Source organism: Rhinopithecus bieti, unplaced genomic scaffold, assembly GCF_001698545.2.
Source record: "Rhinopithecus bieti isolate Rb0 unplaced genomic scaffold, ASM169854v2 scaffold_9615, whole genome shotgun sequence".
Taxonomy (NCBI): domain Eukaryota; kingdom Metazoa; phylum Chordata; class Mammalia; order Primates; family Cercopithecidae; genus Rhinopithecus; species Rhinopithecus bieti.
This window is the reverse complement of record NW_016806325.1, coordinates 2,335,127-2,354,839: the sequence shown is the minus strand read 5'-3', so window position 1 is coordinate 2,354,839 and position 19,713 is coordinate 2,335,127. Positions and strand designations below refer to the sequence as shown.

Here is a 19,713-nt window from a genome sequence, read left to right as displayed (position 1 = left end):
ACTGCTTGTCGCAGGACTGGCAAAATGTTTCATCTTGCATTCCAACTCTGGCTCATTCACTTCTTCAACAAATGTTTATGAAATACCCACTGTGGACCCAGGCACCATTCTTTTTTTTTTTGAGACGGAGTCTGGCTCTGTCGCCCAGGCTAGAGTGCAGTGGCCGGATCTCAGCTCACTGCAAGCTTCGCCTCCCGGGTTTACGCCATTCTCCTGCCTCAGCCTCCCGAGTAGCTGGGACTACAGGCGCCCGCCACCTCGCCCGGCTAGTTTTTTGTATTTTTTAGTAGAGACGGGGTTTCACCGTGTTAGCCAGGATGGTCTCGATCTCCTGACCTCGTGATCTGCCCGTCTCGGCCTCCCAAAGTGCTGGGATTACAGGCTTGAGCCACCGCGCCCGGCCTGTTCATTTTTTTTTAAATAGAGAAAGGATCTCTCTATGTTCCCCAGGCTGGATTCAAACTCCTGGCTTCAAGTAATCCTCCTGCTTCAGCCTCCAAAAGCATTGGGATTACAGATGTGAGCCCCCCTCCCAGGCATATGTTAATTTAATCCGAATAATAACCTTCTAATCCCCCTTTTACAGATGAAGAAACTGAGACACAGGGAAGGTTAAGTATACTGACCCAGTATGTTGCCAGTAGGTCACACCAGTAGTAAAGTGGGGAGCCTGGATTCCAGCCTAGGAAGTTTGGTTTCAAAGTGTCTGCGCTTAACCATTGAGCTGAAGCCCTCCCGAGGCCACAGTTCTGTCATTTTAAGACTGGAGTCTGCCTCATGGCGTTTCTTGTCCCTGGTAATCCTCAAGGCTGAAGTGAGGAAATCATTCGGGCTTAACCTGAGTGGTTCAGGGCAGTCTGGCCACCCTAACTCTTCAACTCCAGATGATCATAGCCTTCTGAGGGCAGGCCAGGACAGCATATAATATTAAGACAAACTCTTCTAAAGCCAGTTCCACTCCTCACCTCCATATTTCTGTTAATAGTGATTTTTCAGTCAAGTGTGACACTTGGAGGAGTTGTCTTTTACTTCTCCCTTCCCTTCACCCTCCATCTCATCTGAGCCTGGCTGCGGACCCTGCTACCTCCCTGCTTGTTTCTTCCTCTTAAATCTTGTTTCACATCCTGTTTCTCCCTCTTAGACGACCTTTTTTTGCCCCCTTTCACTCTGCTTTAACCTGGTCTGGTGTGTTGATAATTTATTCTTAGTTGTTGCTTCTTAGCTAGATTTCTTCTTCCAATTCTTCTTCCACTTCAACTATATACATTGCCCTAAATGCACTTTTTGAGATGATGCCCATTGTCATGTTCTCTATTGTAGCCTGGTGTCCAGGGGCCTCCACAATCCTTTCATTCTTCTATGAGACTGAGCGGGTCTACAAGGCAGGGTGCATCCCTGCCTCAGTGGTTTCCATTCCATTCTATCTAGACCAGTGCTGTCCGGTGGGATTTGCTGCAATTATGGAGATGTTCTCTACATTGCCCACTGTGGTAGCCCCTTGAAATATGATCAACAAGACTGAGGAACTCTATTTTTTATTTATTAAATTTAAATTTAACCAGTCACATGTGTCTTGTTGTTACCATATTGGAAAGTATAGAATAATGCACATCACTCAATACTGAGCTCAGATCCTACCTTTCAAGGTACTGGATCTTCTCCTGTGACCTCTATCATTAGAGGTTTTCCAATTAGATCATTTATTCATTCATTTATTCAACACGCTTATGTTTCAGACACTTTGCTAACCAATGTAGAGAATATAAAGGGGAAATTTGCATAGTTTCTTTCCTGTAGAAACTATACTAATTAGTACTTTGAGAGTACAAAGCATAGACTACCTGTAGTTCTTTGTATTCTTCATAATATCTCCAGTGGGGTTTTGTACATAGGACAATCAGTTTTGCTGAGGACTAGACGAAGCTGGAAGCAGACATTCAATAAAAGGTTCTGGGAAACTAGTTGTTTGAGATGATATCAATCTGTAGTCACAAGAGGACAAAGTCTAATTTTTTTAAGGTTTTTTGGGGACGAGGAGGGAGGTATATGGTATTTGGAATCCTAATCTCTGTTTTGAGAATATAACAGTTTTTCTAATTCATGGGATCTTGTTTTCCTTTCCCCCTGTGTCTTCAGCCTTGATTTTAAGTTTTCCTTTGCTTAACATCATGAATCACATTACAGATACTTTGTCCAGGACTGTTAGTAGTCTGTGGAAGCCTGCCCACCAAGAGCAGGCTGGAATGAGCTGAGATTTGAGTCCAAATCTTAAACTGAAAGATTAATCAAAATGACACAAATCATCCTTATAGAATTAAAACAATAATAATTCAGTAGGGAGGACAGGCAGTTTGGATGACCAGGGAATCTAATCTTCTCTTTTTTTTTTTTGAGACAGAGTCTCGCTCTGTCACCCAGGCTGAAGTGCAGTGGCGTGAAGTCAGCTCACTGCAAGCTCTGCCTCCCGGTTGATGTCATTCTCCTGCCTCAGCCTCCCAAGTAGCTGGGACTACAGGCCCCTGCCACCATGCCCAGCTAATTTTTTTTTTTGGATTTTTAGTAGAGACGGGGTTTCACCGTGTTAGCCACGATGGTCTCGATCTGCTGACCTCGTGATCCGCCTGCCTCGGCCTCCCAAAGTGCTGGGATTACAGGCGTGAGCCACCGCGTCCAGCCTATAATCTTCTCTTAAAACAAGCAGAATTTCTACTAGACCATAAGGCTATTAGATAAAAAGGACTAGATCTACTCTTTCTATTCTTCTTCTGCCAGGAAACATGCCAAAGGAAGGTATATGAAAGCCTGCTTTTAGTGATCAGCCTCACAAAATGTTTTAGGTTTCTCCTGTTATGTTGGATGCGGTCATATTTACCGGTGAGCGCCATAAGCGTTGAGAAAAGATGACTTTTTTTTTTTTTTTTTTTTTTTTTGGAGACAGAGTCTTGCTCTCTCACCCAGGCTGAAGTGCAGTGGCATGATCTCGGCTCACTGCAACCTCCGCCCTCCTGGGTTCAAGCAATTCTTTTATTTCAGTCTCCTGAGTAGTCGGGACTACAGGTGGGTGCCACCACACCTGGCTGATTTTTGTATTTTTAGTAGAGACTGGGTTTCACCATTTGGCTGGGCTGGTTTCAAGCTCCTGACCTCAGGTGATCCGCCTGCCTCAGCCTCCCAAAGTGCTGGGATTACAGGCGTGAGCCACTGTGCCAGGCCTGAGAAAAGAAATTTTATAGGTTACATTTCTTGGTTGATACCATTTACTGTACTTAGTTGACAACTTTGATTTACTGGCACTATGGGCCTTACTATCTACCTAAGTGACATGGTCCTGCCCCAAGGTGCTCAGAATCCAAATAAGGTGCAGGATGAGAAAACAAAAGGTTTACACTGCAGTCGATGCTGACTTGTGCACTTTAATCATGCTGGACATGATTGAGTCAAAACCAAGTGGGCTAGAGTAGACTCTTTCCTCTGTCTCATTGTTTGATTTGCAAGGCCAGAGATCTTAGCCCCTCTCTCACTATGGTATTTCAATATTTAACATATCAAACAGTAAAGAAAGTATTGATTATATCCAATTTAAAGCCCCCTAGCTCCAATTTCATCATATTTCCTTTTGTTTTACCCTCCTTGGAGATTTTATTTAAGGGCAACCTGATATTTTCATTTCTAACCACTTATACTCAATTCAAGTGAAATTATATACAGAGTTGTAGGAGTTACATGAGCCCTTTTATTCTGAGAGAAAGATACAGTGAGCAGAGCCTTCTGGCCCCACATGAGCTCAATCAATTCTTCTTCTGTCTTTGGGGCCATCACGATGTTATTGACGCATCTGTCAATGGTGCCTTCTCCAAAAGGCTCACTGTTGCTATTTGACCTCCCCACAGAGCTGGTATGTGGGACACTTCAAGCTTTATTTGTTCTCAGCCTCTCAAACCTGATTCTGTCACTAGCATGAGGGCACTGCTGATGCCTGAACAAACATCCTGCACATTGAAACCCAGCCTGAAGAAACAAGGCTGTATTTAAAGGCTGATACCCCACCCAACATCAAGATCCTGCTTGCTAATTCATTGCTTTATTTCTGAATGAGGTTAATCTTTAAAAAATTATACCCTAGTTCAGAGCCACTTGTCTTTTCACAGCAAAATCCTTCTACCTCACTGTTGAAACTATATTTGAAAGGAAGAACTCACTTTTTGGTCAGCTGTGTCCAATTTCATCATTAATTTTTTTTTTTAAGAAAGCAAGGAGAAAGAATACAAAAGGGGTCTAAGTTCTTCTGTCAGAGTGGAAAACATTGACCTCAAACGACATTTAGCCTTTAGGCTGCACTTAGCTCATTAAAATGAAAGTCAAAGTCAAAATCAAACTGTCCCACACATTCTTATATCCACAGAGGAGAGCCATTTATAATCAATGTCCCACTTTTGCTCATTTTTATTTTGCCTCATTACTACCTGTTTCTGTAGTAAGTCAATACATCAATGTTATTTATTTTTAACTTTTTCCAAAAAAGCGTTGGATTAGTTCCAAGAGAGTTAAAGAGAAAGGTTAGGATAACAAGAGTTGATGAAAGAACAAATATCATGATAGATCAGCCATTTCCTGTTTTATTAGGATAAATGCCTAAAAGAAGACAGGGCAATGAAATCTCAACTGTTGGATCACTACTAACCTTGCCTGTAGAATTCTTCACAGACCCTTTCACTCCACTGCTTGCTCATCTCCCAGATTCTACAAGGATTACAAATGTCGGCACACTTCAAGGCGATCTGAGAAATGACAGGGCAGGGAGAGATTGTCAGAGGATCCTCCTTCAGTTGCAAAGCACCCCAAGCCAAAGGGACTATCAGGCTGTTCAGTCTGCTCACAGTACCAGGCCCATATTTACAGAGTACCTCCCCGACATGCTTCTTCAGGAAACTGCACTTATTCACCACTATACAAAGCCTGCATTGAGAATGCTGGCTTTATAGCAGTGAGGAGAGAAGAGCCACAGTCCAAGGACATGTAGCTTGCTGGAAGAGACTTGGGTGGGCAGGCCAAGGAAAGCCATGGCCTGGCTCCTTCTGTAGTCCCACCTCCTGCAGGCAGGGAGGTTGCAGGGTCCCTGGCCAGGCTCAAGTGAGATCATCTGGACCTCACTCTCACAGTAGCCACACTGACGAACTCCATACATCACTTAAATTATGCGTGTTGGCATTTATGTCTGCATGTGTAAACTCAGACTGCCAGTCAGGGAACGAAGTCATATCAAACCTAGGAATGCTTTGTTTGCACAGCTAAATTAGGGCCTTCTTGGCTTGCCTCACACTGGTCTGGATCTGGGATGCCAGCTTTTTGTCAGTAATGATGACCCTACCAGAGTTACCTTGAATTCCCAGAGAAGGAGATTATCCCTTTTAACCACCACCTGCTACCAAGAGACCAGCAGTGTTCATTGGTTTGACCCAATTCCTTGGGATCACAGAACAGAGAGCAATGCTGGAGTCTGGAAGAGCCTCGGATCATATCAACTTTCAAATTTAGTTGCTTATATTTGTTTCCTGGTTAGTGGGGGTACCAGTACATGTTGAAGTAGGTAAGTGTCAGAGAAGCCTCCTCCAGCCTCTGCCTTAAGGAATGCATTTGAGTTAGCAAGACTTCCTTTTGAAATGCAAGTGTTCAAGGACAAATCTTTCAGCTATTCACAACTTGGCTTTAGTCACTCCAATCAGACACCTGGCTGATCCTTGTGGCATTCAGGGACTAGAAGCCTAGTTTGGAAAGAAATAAGGAAGGAGTCATAGTTCTACAGCTGGGAGTATGGTATTCCCTGGCAAGGATGAAGCACTGTGGACAGCTACAGAGGGTAGCATGAAAGCCTGGAACAAAACTGCATGATTCAGTCTCCAGGTGTAGCTCTATCTCCTCTATCTAGATGAGTCTGGGGTCCATTCACTGTTTTTTGAGCCAAAAGAAAAGGAAGACAAGAGAAAATGGAAGATCAAGAAAGAAGGTTCTGGTTTGGATACCAGGCCACATTTTTATTTGTGATGTCCACTCTGCCCTGATGTAATTTGTCATGTCACAAATGGCTTCTTGCCATGGAGTAAAACAGGAATGGACTTGACCCAATGTAATTCAATTCAGTTCGACTTTATTTTTTGCTGCCTAAAAATAAGACCAGATAAACATGTTTAAGACCCAGATGAAAACAGAAGTTCAGATAGTAAAAGGAAATCAAGTTAAATAGGTTTAAGGTGAAGGGAGGCCACTTGTCTTTCAATTTTTGTATGTACTGTAGTTAATATAATATGCTTTTGTGTTTCAGAAACAGATTGTTAAAATTGCATGGGTATCACAGTAGCTGATTTTATACCAAGCCACAAAATGTGGTAGACCTTTACTGCATGCAGCCATCCAGCAGGATTACTCTGTGATAAATGAGTTACTGAACAAGAAAAATGAGATATTATCAACTTGTTGACCTAAAACCCAGATTTTGCTTGGTTGGGAACCACTTATAACTTTCATGCATTTCAAAGCCTTTACTAAAATAGGTCACTGCTCTAACTCATACCATCGGAGATAACTCCTTCTCAAATGTGCTAAAATTATTGATCATGGCCCTGAGTGGATTTTTGTTGTTTTGTGTTTTTTTAGAGACAGGATCTCACTCTGTCACCCAGGCTGGAGTGCAGTGGTGCAATCATAGCTCACTGTAGCACAGCTGAGTGTTTTACTCAACAAAAGAATGACTTTTATTGTTTTGTTTACCTGAAGCATAAAGTGCCTGTCGTGTGCGTCCTCCAGTCTTAAGTCTTTATTGTGGAGGTGAGCTTTCAATCTGGTCAAAAATTCATTCTGCCTGTTGATGTCTGTTGCCAAGATCAAGGAGCCCAGCTGCTGTTCAATATCCTGTCTGCATCCACAAGAATGAAAGAGAAAAACACACACAGCAAATCCCTTTGATGAGGGTGATTGATTTCATCGTCAGGTGGCTTGTAATCTAATTTCTGCCTTTGATTCTGTTTATTACACAATGTGCCAGTCTTTCACTGCCTAAGAGCAAGTCTCTCACCCACCAGTTCCGTCCTTGGACAGGAGGCATGCCAAGAACCGTATAAAGTGATTGAAACCTTGAAAAACGAAGTTGTGGTAGTGTAGACATTCCTATGGGTGAAAAAACCTGAAAGCCAAATAGAAATGCATGCTTTAGGGAGGACACAAAAGACTAGTGGAATCATGAGGTCTGTGGTGTGTTTTTAGGGTTCATACGTGAAGATGTGCATGGAGAGAGAAAAGGGCATAACAATAGTAGTAAAAATGAAGAGAATAATAGTAAATGGTACTATGGGATGGAAAGATCCATCAATGGAACACAATACATAGACCAGAGATTCTGGAACTTCAAAAACAATAACTAATTAAGACAATGTTACAAAACCAGTGGGCAAGAGATATATTAGTCAACAAATGATATAGAGAAAATGGGATATCTTAGAAAGATAAAGCAAGTTAGAGCTTTACCTCACATATAAAAAGTAATAAAGGAAAGATCTATAAATATTTATAAAATTTACCTTTAAAAATAAAATATATTTAAGTAGAGTGCATAGGGAATACATATATAGTTTAATGAATAAATAGAAAATGAACACCTTGTAATCACCACTCAGGTCAAGAACACTACCTGCCAGTACCCCAGAGGTCACATTGCCTCTTTCATCACATCCCCTTTCCTTTCAAGCCCGGAAGTAACCACTTTCTTGTTCTTTGTTTTAATAATTTTCTTGCTACTTAGGATTTTACCACCTGTGAGTGCATCTCTAAACCACACAATAACTGCTTTTGAACTTTAAGTTATGTGGTATGTACCAATGACTGACTTCTTTAGCTAAACATTATGTTTTTGAAATTCCTTCACATTGATGTATAGGCTATAGTTTATCCTCTTTTGTTATAGTGTACACCACTCTGTAAAATTCCATTGATAATGAAATCCATTCCATTATCCATTCTACTTTTCATGGTCACTTGAGTTTTTTCTAGTGTTTGGCTACTATGAAAAAAGCCACAGTAAATATAATTATATACTTCCAGTTATGCATGTGCAGAAGTCACCCTAGGGTTTATATTCAGGAATGCAATAATTGGATGACGGGGTATGTTTACCTTCAATTTACTAGCTAATGTCAATTATTTCCAAAATGATGGTATAAATTTGCACTCCCAACAGTAGCAGATGAGATTCTCATTGTTCTACATTCTTACCCTTTACATTTTTTGCCAGTTTGATGGACATGTCATGCAACTCACTGTAGTTTTAATATGAATTTTCTTGTTTACTAATGAGGCTAGACATATTTTCATGTGTTTATTGGCCATTTGTACTTCTTCTTTTGTGAAGTTTCTACTCTAGTTTTTGTCTATTGTTCTGTTAAGTTGTCTTTTCTTTTGATTCTGAAATTCTTTACATATTTTAAATACTGGTCCTTTGTCAGCTATGTGTTGCAAATATTGTGTCTGTGGTTTGACTTTTAGCTGTCTTTATGATGTCTATTGATGAAGTCTTAATTTTTATAATTTTTATTTTAAAATTTATAAATAGAGATGGGAGTTTCACTGTGTTGACCAGGCTGGTCTCCAACTCCTGGCCTCAAGTGATCCTCCCATCTCCACCTCCCAAAGTGCTAGGATTACAGGCATGACCCACAATGCCACCAGGAAATCTTAATTATTAATGTAGTTTAATCTATAAATCTTTTTATTTATGGCTAGTTTTTTCTCCTCTTTAAGAAATTTTCCCAACTCTGATGAAAATTTCCCTACATTATATTCTAAAAGCTTTATAGTTTCACCATGAACATTTTGTTTTAAGCCATATATACATCTTTAATCCAGTTCTGAACATAAAAACAATTATATAAAACAGAAAATTCACAAGAGAAATACAAAATATCTCAAAAAATAAAGGGATATTAAATATTAGTATAGCAGAAAGCAAATTAAAACCACTAGGTGATATTATTTCTCCCATTTTTATTGGTGAGGATTAAAAGTAATTGCTAAGTAATTTGCTGAATTATCGAAAGACTGTAATACCCAATGCTGTCAATGGTATCAGAAAAATGGTTCCCCTCATTCTTTGTTAGGGAGTACAAATTAGTACTATGTTTCTGGAGGGTAATTTAGGAATTAGTGGAAAAAGCATTTGACGAACATAAATAATTTGACCAACAGTCCATCTACAAATTAACATTAACATGTTAGTAAAGATATAATTAGTAAAGATATGTTACAAAGATGCTTATTCTATTATTGTTTATGATAATGAAGCATTCTTTGGGGAAAAAAATCACAATTTATAACGAGATTAGTGAAATAAACAATGGTACACTCATACTGTGCAATTATGAAGTATGTACAGCTATATTAACTGACATTGAAAAATGTCATCTTTTTAATGCTGAAAATGAAATGCAAAGCATGTAAAGCATGATCTCTATGGTCATAGAAAATAAATTGGAAAGATCTATAATGGGATTATGGTTGATTCTTAAATTTTCTTCTTTATACTTCTCAAAATTATATGAATTCTTTGAAAATATGAATACTTATTAAATTTATAATTGGAAAATAAAATTTTAATTAGGTGAAATGTTTCATGAATCAAAAGGCAAACTAAAAACTTCAAGTAATATTTACCACATGTAACAAATGGTTGCTGTAGTTAATATACAAAGAGTTCCAACAAATGTATAACACTGATAGGAAAATAGGAAGAGACCAAATATAGAAATCTGTTCTCTAAAGAAATAGCAATGATCAGCAAATATATGAAAAATTTCAATCTTGGTTGCAAGTAAAGGATGCATACTAATTTAATGAAAACTACTTTCTCTCTCTATATATGTATTTGTGCGTATATATATATACATACAAAATGTCAAATTTGCAAATATTTTAAAAGATAATAAAGATAAAACTCAGTTTTGGTGATGGTACATTGGTACATTTTCTTATAATCCATCAGTGGGAATACAGGTAGATGCAGCCTTTTAGAAGAACAATTGAATAATATACAAGAAACTTAAAAATTCAGACCTTTCTGACCAACAAGTTTTATCTACAAATACTTCCTGAGAAAACAGAGTATCAAAGTTTGGGATATTGGAAACCATTTAAATTCCAAATGAAAGGCAGTAGTTGTATACAATAATGCCACATGACTGATAAAATAATTTTAATTTATGTAGCAGGTTTAATGATTTGGAAAAAAAGTCTTTATAGTAAATAAAAGATTTCAGGACATAAACTGTAAAATAAGTTCCCCAAATAACCATATTTTGTTAAAAGAAATTTGTTTTGAAAAAAGACTAAACAAAAATAAACTAGCCAGGTTAACGTGAACTATCCCTGGATGGCAGAATTACTAGTAATTTCAGTTTTCTCTTTCATATCAAGCTGAATCAATGAAAGTGCTAAAATCTCCTGTTTTGGCCCTTAAAAGAGCAACTTCACATAGTTCAAACTAACACTTTCCTGACTTTTCCTTACTTTTATAATTAACCTGCCCAACTTTTAAAATCAGAAAATGACATTAAATCATTTACCTGTGATAGAAGGAATAATAATGATTATGATAATGACTTTTGTTATAAAGTTTTCACATATACTATTGTATAACAATTATTCTTCTGGCAAAAGCAATTTATAACACTGTGTTCCACAAAGACACATAAAAATATTTTTTTCAATGGAATCCATAGACATGAAATGAATATTTCAGGAAAGAAATATTAGTTGAGTAACAGGATGAATGCACGTACTGACTGGGAGAAGCCTGGTCACCCAAGAGTCCTTTCCCCTTTCTCTTGCATTTTCTTCTTTCCTGTTCTCACTATTCTTCCTTTCCTTCTCCTCCTTTCTTCTTTATCTGTCTCTCCCCTTACCTCCTCTTTTCTCTTCTTCTCACTTGATTTCTTGCTCTAGTTTTAGTTCTTTTACATTTAATTCTTCCAATCTTTGCAATTTATTATTTTAGCAAAAGGCATAAGTTTTTATTCCATGCACGAGAGCTGGTTTTATTTAGTTTCAGGGAGTAACAATTTATCAGAACTGAAATTCCTCCTGCAAATTTCACATTTCTCTGGGTGCTAGGAAACAGCATGAGATCAAATCAGAGGGCCAGGAATCAATCCACAACCCAGAGTATACTGCTTGTTCAGTTGGGAGACACCACTTGGTCCTTGACCTCAATTTATGTGCCTGTCTTGAAGAAGGGTACAGCAATCTATGTCCTCTTTTCACCTAAGTTTCTTGGGCTCTGCACGTGTTCATTAAACAGATCAGAATTAATGGCGGCCTTGGAAGCCAGTATTAGCAGCTAACTTGGGGCCAGCAGGAAAACGAAGCAATGGCCTCGGATTTAGTGGGACTCAGCCTACATACCATGGCTATCAAATAGTGAACCAGAAAACGAGTGTCTCCCCTTCTGTTTAAAGTGCAAGAGACATAAGGTAAATTAATTGGTGAAAAAACTGCTAGGGCCATTTCAATTACTTAGCAAAAGACATTTTAGAAAATAATTTCTGACTTCTATTTTTGCTAAGACTGGCAATTACAAAAAATACTTTTTTGAACTCTAGCTTGAGAATGCCTGGGTTCCTTCTTGATAAATATTTATTATTTGGATCTACATGGGAGGACAATTTTGCTAAACTAAAGGACGGGAATTTGGCAAAGCCGAGCACTGATGCTGAAGCGTGTGAAAACTGAGAGCTGTTTATTATCCCTTTTCCTGACTGTAGGTCATTGACTGTGCAAGGCCCTTTGAAAGCACACAGAGAGATTTTGGTTTCTGGGTTGCTGTAACTGACACCAAATCTCCTCTGATAGACAGCTCAGTGCAGGCAGGAAGCACAGCCGGCTGGCTCTCTGCCATTCACGCAAAGGGTCCCAAGCCTGCCCTAGAGAAAGTGGCTTATCTTTACTGTGTGCACATCAGTATGTTTCATCTCGGCAGCACTTACGTCATTTCCTTTGGCAAGTGAGCAAGAAGCCTTGATTCTCGAAGCATGCCAATTGTAGATCGCCAGTGGTGATTCTCCAGGACAGACATATTCTAGAAAGAAAGAAAGTAAGAGTTATAAACGAGAGGGAAGCCAGATACTGATCTTTCATGCTGAATACAGCTCCACGGATGCCAGCATTTTCCCCCCAGTTTATACCTGATGACACAGAGGCAGACCAGGAAGAAAAAAAACAAAACCCACAAGATAAAACAACCATGAGGTCTAGTCTCAAGGCTATGATGATGATGGGAGAACAGCAGGGCCCGCGGCTGACCCTCTGCTGCAGGGTTGAATAAGGATCTATTTCCAGCATCATTCACTCCTGCCTCTGCCCCTCTTTAAATAGCTCAGTCAGGCCATGCTAAATGAAAGAAAATGAAACAGGTAGTGATGGATACCATGGCACTATAGTCATAACATAATCCAAGATTATACTAGCAAACTGAATGGAGGCAAACCTCACAGTCTCTGGTCTAATCTACTGCACTGACCATCATTTCTTAACACTAAGAACCTCCTAAGACCAAACCACCAGGGTAGCTGGTGACACATTCAGACTCCTGAGTCGCAGTCATTATGGTTCTGATTTGATAGGCTTGTGGTAATACATTCATATGTACACTAAGGTTTGAGAACCATTATCTTGCAGGCAGCTCTGCCGGTAATCTTTGTGACCAGCACCTTGGCATTTATCTGATTAAATCCGTGAGTTGGAATCTACAATTGCTTCCTTGCTCAATTATCTTAACATTGCTGTCCTTGAGGGAACCTGTGTTATATTCAATCTCTCCCTTGACCTGTTATTTTAAATATGCTTTTTATCTGAACAATTAACCATTTAAATGATGAATATTTCTTACACTCGATTGTGTTTTGTTCTAATTGGCAAACATTATGTCCTTACCACTGACTTCACAGATACAGAATAGAACTCCTCTTGACATCAGGCAATATTTTATTTGTTCATTCAGCCTCCATTTTGTTTCAAGAGTGGTTATAATCTTACAAAACATAAGAGGATAGTTGCTGTGGTTTGAATGTCCCCTCCAAAACACATGCTGAAACTTAATCCACAATGTGACAGTATTGAGAGTAGGGGCCTTTCAGAGGTGATTGGATTGTGGAGTAAACTATTCATGGATTATCATGGAAGATAAAGTGGTAGCTTTATAAGAGAGGAAGAGAGACTTGAGCTAACACTTTAGCATGCTCAGCCCCCTCTCTGTGTGATGCTCTGAGATGCCTCAGGACTCTGCACAGAGTCTCCACTAGCAAGAAGACTCTCACCAAGATGCAACTCCCTCTATCTTGACCTTCTCAGCCTCTATAACTGTAAGAAATAAATTTTGCTTCCTTGTAAATTACTCAGTTTCAGGTATTCTGTTATAAGCAACAGAAAATGGACTAAGAAAATAACATTCAATAAAAAGTGAGAGACGGTGTATAATTTCATACATATAAGGTACCTAGAGCAGCCACAGTCTTAGAGACAGAAAGTAGAATGGGTAGTTGCCAAGGACTAAGGGGAGGGAGGAACAGGGAATTATTTTTAAATGGGCACAGGGTTTAGTTTTGCAAGATGAAAAGAGTTCTAGAGATGGGTGGTGGTGATGATTGCACATTATGAATGTACTTAATACCACTGAATTGCACACTTCAAAATGGTTAAGATGGTAATTTTTTTTTTTTGAGACAGAGTCTCGCTCTGTTGCCAGGGCTGGAGTGCAGTGGCGCGATCTCGGCTCACTGCAAGCTCTGCCTCCTGGGTTCACGCCATTCTCCTATGTCAGCCTCCTGAGTAGCTGGTACTACAGGCGCCTGCCACCACGCCTGGCTAATTTTGTTTTGTATTTTTTAGTAGAGATGGGGTTTGCTGTGTTAGCCAGGATGGTCTCGATCTCTTGACCTCGTGATCCGCCCACCTCGGCCTCCGAAAGTGCTGGGATTACAGGCGTGAGCCACTGTGCCTGGCCTAAGATGGTAAATTTTATATTACATGTATTTTACCACAATTACAAAGTAAGGGAAAAGAAGCAAGGAAAATAATACGGTGATGAAATGGAGTCAGAAGTGAAGCTAAAAACCATCCCATTATATCATGCCCCTACTGTATCTGAGCCACCCATATCATGTTCAACTTTTTCAGCAAATGAGGAAAGAGAATCTCTGTTAGTGACACAATCAACCAATGCTCCATGAGGAAAACACAAGTCAGGAAAGCTGTTCTTGATTCTAAAACCACACACTCCTTTGTCTCCAAGACTTTGTTATGAGGTAAGTTTCACGAGGCTGAGTCTCATACCTATCTTCTGTAGAGTCTGTCCTATTGCTATTCATTTCACTAATTGCCAAGGAGTCATTATTCTTTCTTTATCACTTGACCATGTTTGAAGCAGTAATGAAATTTTGTTACTTTTATCAACTGGTCTATTATTTCCTTTTGGGCACACAACAAAAGAGAAGGTTGATTGGAAATCACATGCTAGACTAGCTTGTTTTGATTGTAAAGATCTAGGAGAGAAGAGAGTGATAGATTACTATGATGTAACAGATGTTCAATTCTGCGATGACATTTAATTCAGTCGCTCATGAGTTCATTTGCAAGACTAATTCAAGTAGATGTGAATATGAGTGCCCTCCTGTTAGTTTTTCAAGGGCCAGAAAGCTGTAGCAAGACCTGATGATAAATGACACCTTATCCCCTTGTAGTGGAACAAAAATGTCTGGAAGATGGCCTTAAGCATGGTGATGTATGCCAGCCTGACTTAACATCTTCATTAATAATCTTCCTGAAGACAGAATAAAAGGATACTTGGGAAATTTGCTGGTGAAACCATATTTGGAGATGAGCACCAGGGAAATGCAAGAAAATTGGGTTAGCTTGGAAGCTGGTATGGATTAAAAGACAATAGAGTAGATGATTGCAAACACAGCCTTTGTGGAAGAGTCATTATGCATGAAAAGCATGTTTTGGCCAGAACTGCGGTGGAAATAGGGGCACTATGGTGCCCTTTTCCAGAGAGTAAGAAAAGAACAGCATGGAGAGGAGAGACTAACATTTATCAATCACCAACTCTGTGCCAGGCACTTTTCATGCCCTCATCTAAACCTCACATACCTCTTCACTATTTTGATCATAAATTCATAGGTCATAAAAAACTCAGGTTTCTTAGGGAGGCCACACAGCTAGTGAGTAGCTGAGGAAGGCATCACCCATGCCTGCAGACTCAAACCTAAGCTCTGCACACCACCCTTGCTGCCTCCCAAGAATTTTCTCTGTGCTACCACATCCAAGCATCAGAAGCCTGAAATTGACAAGCTGATAAATACCTGGAATTATACCGAATTTGCCAAAATTACCTATAGTTGCTGCTCAAAAAAACAAAACAAAACAAAAAACCCAAAAGTTGATTGTTCTAATTAGATATTAGTTTCTAAACCCACACTGGAATTCTTGCATTTACCTCTGAATCTGGTTCTATTGCTAAAAGTCTTGTGGTTTGAGTATGTTATGATTGAGTAGATTTAGGTCGTTTTGGGGGAGAACTCATTGTTCGCTCTCAAACCTCATCTCCAATCAGTGTCTGAATCCTTTTGGTTTTTCCTACGTAGTGTCACTTGTACCCAGTCATTCCTTTCATTGAAGCCACCCTATTTCAGTTTTACCGTCCTTCTTCATTGTTTTTCTTCAAGCTATCCTCCTCACAGCTGCCAGATTGTGACCTGTTTATTTGACAAAATGTTCTACATTCTCCCTAATTACTGGTTGAAACAAAAATATTTATCAATCACCCACTAATGTGCCAGGTTCTGTGGTATGCATTGGGGATCCAAGGATAAATAAGACAAAATTTGTGCTCTCAAGGAGCTCTCTGGCCCTTCGTATGATCATGCTATCCACCTCCCCCAGCGCCCTGTTCCAAAGCCCACAATGGATCCACGTAAGACAAATTAAGTCGAATTCCTTAGCTTGACATTCAATGCTTTATGAGATTGTCCCAACTATCATTTTGTTCCTAAATGTTTGCGATAACTTAATACCTTTACCTTTCCTTTCCAACAAAGCTCTTATAGTCCAAATAAATGATATCATGTTAGTAAGACTATAACTTACGAATATAAATATTAAATTATTAATATATGATAGTGTCTTTTCCTTTTGCTACCCTAATGCCCTCCAAGGTGGTTTATTATCTGCAAACACCTCTTTCTCTGTGTTCACTTATCAAACCAGCCCGTCTTTCAAATTTCACTTCAAATACTTCATCCACAAGGCCGTCTGCAATCATTCCAGGCAAAGGCAAATGCTTTATCTCCTGAGTCTTATACTCTTTTTGAATTTTTCTCTGGCATTCCAGAAGTCCTGACTCCTATTAAATTCAGTACCATTGATGTGTATTAGAGTTCTTCATGCACTTCCTTTTCTTTTACTACATTATAAGCTAGGTATGAGTAGGCAGCCGACCTTGTTCCTTTTGTACCCACACAAACCTATGCCTCACACAGAGTTTCTATAAATTTGCTAAGAGAACAAATTACTTGATTTCATTGAACAAATGAACATAGCACTTACTATGTTCTAGGCACTGTGATATATGCTTGGAATACATCAGGGAACAAAACAGACAAGGAACTAGTGGTGGTAGAGATGGTGTATTAGTCCTTTTTCACACTGCTGATAAAGACATACCTGAGACTGGGCAATTTACCAAGAAAGAGTTTTAATGGACTTACAGTTCCACCTGGCTAGGGAAGCCTTACAATCATGGTGGAAGGCAAGGAGGAGCAAGTCACATCTTACATGGATGGCAGCTGGTGAAGAGAGAGAGCTTGTGAAAACTCCCCTTTATGAAACCATCAGATCTTGTGAGACTTATCATGAGGAGGTCATGGGAAAGACCTGCCCCCATGATTCAATTACCTCCCACTGGGTACCTCCCACAATTCCCACAGAATTTAAGATGAGATTTGACTGGGGACACAGCCAAACCATATCAGATGGGGAGAGACAGGCAATAAACAATAAACATAATAAATACTTTCATGCTGGAAAGAGTTGGATAGCATGTTAGAAGATAATAAATGCATGGAGAGAAGAGCAGAATAGTGGGCATCTGAGAGTCCCCACTTTCAGATATAGTGGGGGCTGGTAAGGTAGTCATGGGGAGAGGTGAGATTTGAGCAAAAGCTTGAAGGCAGGAGGGAGTTAGTCATTCCTGTCTGGGGGAAGAGCATTCTAGAGAGAACAGCTGGAGCAAGGGCCTCAAGGGAGGAGCTAACAGCTGTGAGGTCAATGCACAGTAAGGGGAAGTATGAAGACATGAAGTCAGCGAGGTCATGAAACACCAGACCAGGCACAGCCTTCTGGCAATTACAAACATTTTGGATTTTACTCTGAGAGAAATAAGGAGCCACTGCAAGGGTTTGGGAGGAGTAAAATTATGACTTACATTTAAATAAGGCCAATTTTGGTGTATGTTGGCAATGGACTTTGGTAGGGGTAAGGGAAGAAACAAGTTGAAATGTGAAACAAGTTGTATCTGTGTCCCCAGCCAAATCTCATGTTCAGTTGCAATCCCCAATAGTGGAGGTGGGGCCTGGTGGGAGGGGATTGGATTATGAGTGTGGTTTCTCCTGAATGATTTGGCACCATCCCTTTGATGTTGTTCTTGTGATAGTGAATTCTTATGAGATCTGCTCATTTAAAAGTGTGTAGCAACTTGTCACTCACTCTCTTGCTTCTACTCTAGCTGTGTGAAGTGCCTACTCCCTTTGCCATCTGCCATGACTGTAAATTTCCTAAGGTCTCCCCAGAAGCCAAGCAGATGCCAGCATCATGCTTCCTGTACATCCTGTGGAACAATAAGCCAATTAAACCTCTTTATAAATTACCCAGTCACAGGTATTTCTTTATTGCAATGTGAGAAGGGACTAATACACAAGTGGAAGGCTATTTGGGGCAATAGCACTCATCCAGGTAAGAGGTGATGGAGATGTGGATGGGGGAGGTAGCAGCAGAGGTGGTGAGAGGTGGTTGATTTCTGGGTCTGCAGGATGATTCCAGTGTTTCTGGTATGAGCACAGAAGGATGGAGTGCCCATTAACTGGGAAAGCTGCAGTGGAGCAGGTGTGGAGTTCAGTGTGGGACATGTGGAGTTCGAGGTGCCATTAGACACATGGCAGCACAGTGGGGATATCAAATAACCAAAGCAGTAACAACAACAAAAGGAAAACACAACGGTCATGTAAGTGCTGTAGTAACTGGTGGGTTAGAGGAAGAATGTTACATAAAGGGAAGGATCACACCAAGTCATCATTTTGATGGCCTTAGGTTTAAGATTAAGCGTCAGGTATGCCAGAGACTCCTGTTTGTTCATCCCGTTTATACGATTTCCTTTCTTCCTTACTCATAGAACCTCAGTTTTTAAATGGGCTTATGGCTGTTCAGAATAAAGACAGCATTTCTCAGCCTCCTTTACAACGAGGTGGGATCATTTGGTGAAGTTCCGATCAATTAAATGTTAGCAGAAGTGTTGTGTGGGATTTCCAGGAAGGTTGTTTAAAGCAAAGGTGGACTCATCTGAGAGAGGCTTCTTTTGCTTTTCCCCATTCTATCTTCTCACTGGAATGCAGCAAGAATGGTTTGACCTCCAGCAGCTACCTTGGGCGAGGAGGACAAGTGCCCTACTCAAGAGATGACAGATTGTAGAACTAAAAGGATCCTGGGTCTGTAATGATTTTGTGGAGCTATTGTGCCTTCCTTGGACTTTCAACTGCCAAACTTTTATGAAAGTTAGGAATAAACTTCTCTCTTGTTTAAATCACAAATACACCAAGTTCATTTAAAGTTAATTTGTCTTCCATGTCATCCTGAAAGAGCTAATGAGAGGGCCTTTTCAATGTCTTGATTTATAGTAAGGCTTGGTTTGGGCATAGGAAATGATAATAAAGGATTACATAACTCCAAAAAAGAGTGAGAGAAATCGCCTTAATAAAGTTGGGAACACACATGCGCACACACACATGACCTTATCTACTTATTTCTGAGACAAATCATTGATCTGCTTGGAAAGCCTTTCTTGGTTCTCTCAACAGAACTGACAGCTTCATCTTCCAGACCTCCTATACCCACAGGAAACTTCTATCCTAGTGTCTATAACACCTTGTAACAACTTTGTTCACTGGCCTTGTTCCCACATGTCAGTGGTCTGCTCATTCAGTGAGTTTTGAAAAACTATACTTTCCTCACACTTTTCAGAGCTGATAACGTTCAAAAATCATAAGTATAAGTGGTTATAAAAGATGTAATGTCAAGCATATTAGTGAATGTTGGTACTTTAATATAAAATTACTCTACCACTCTTTTGGGTATTAAATGTGTCTAAGGGAACCTAATAATAACGGCATTTAATGCCCATTCAGCACCCATTGAAAAACACCCACATGAATAATTTAACTTATTATTTAAGTCAGAACTATTAAATAAATTCTTTTCCCTCTAGAGCTTATATTTTCATTCTATTTCTCCATAGATTTTTATTTTAATGTAATATAATTTTATATGTGAAAATCTTTTATTGTCATCCTATTATTTATCTGCAACAAAATTCTATAAATTGAAATTTGATTTAAAAAAATTTCCTAACAT

The 19,713-nt window shown here is 39.5% G+C and overlaps 1 protein-coding gene across 3 annotated transcripts in view; it reads right to left on the bottom strand.

The window, feature by feature from the left end:
• Positions 1-19,713, bottom strand: part of PDE7B (phosphodiesterase 7B) — a 344,591-nt gene that overhangs the window by 11,783 nt on the left and 313,095 nt on the right. For all 3 annotated transcript variants that reach the window (XM_017875484.1, XM_017875483.1, XM_017875482.1), the window contains 3 exons: positions 12,024-12,115; positions 6,766-6,910; positions 4,682-4,778 (listed from right to left, as the gene is read on the bottom strand). In XM_017875484.1, coding sequence (XP_017730973.1) covers positions 4,682-4,778; positions 6,766-6,910; positions 12,024-12,115 — 334 coding nt within the window. The remainder of the gene's footprint in view (positions 1-4,681; positions 4,779-6,765; positions 6,911-12,023; positions 12,116-19,713) is intronic.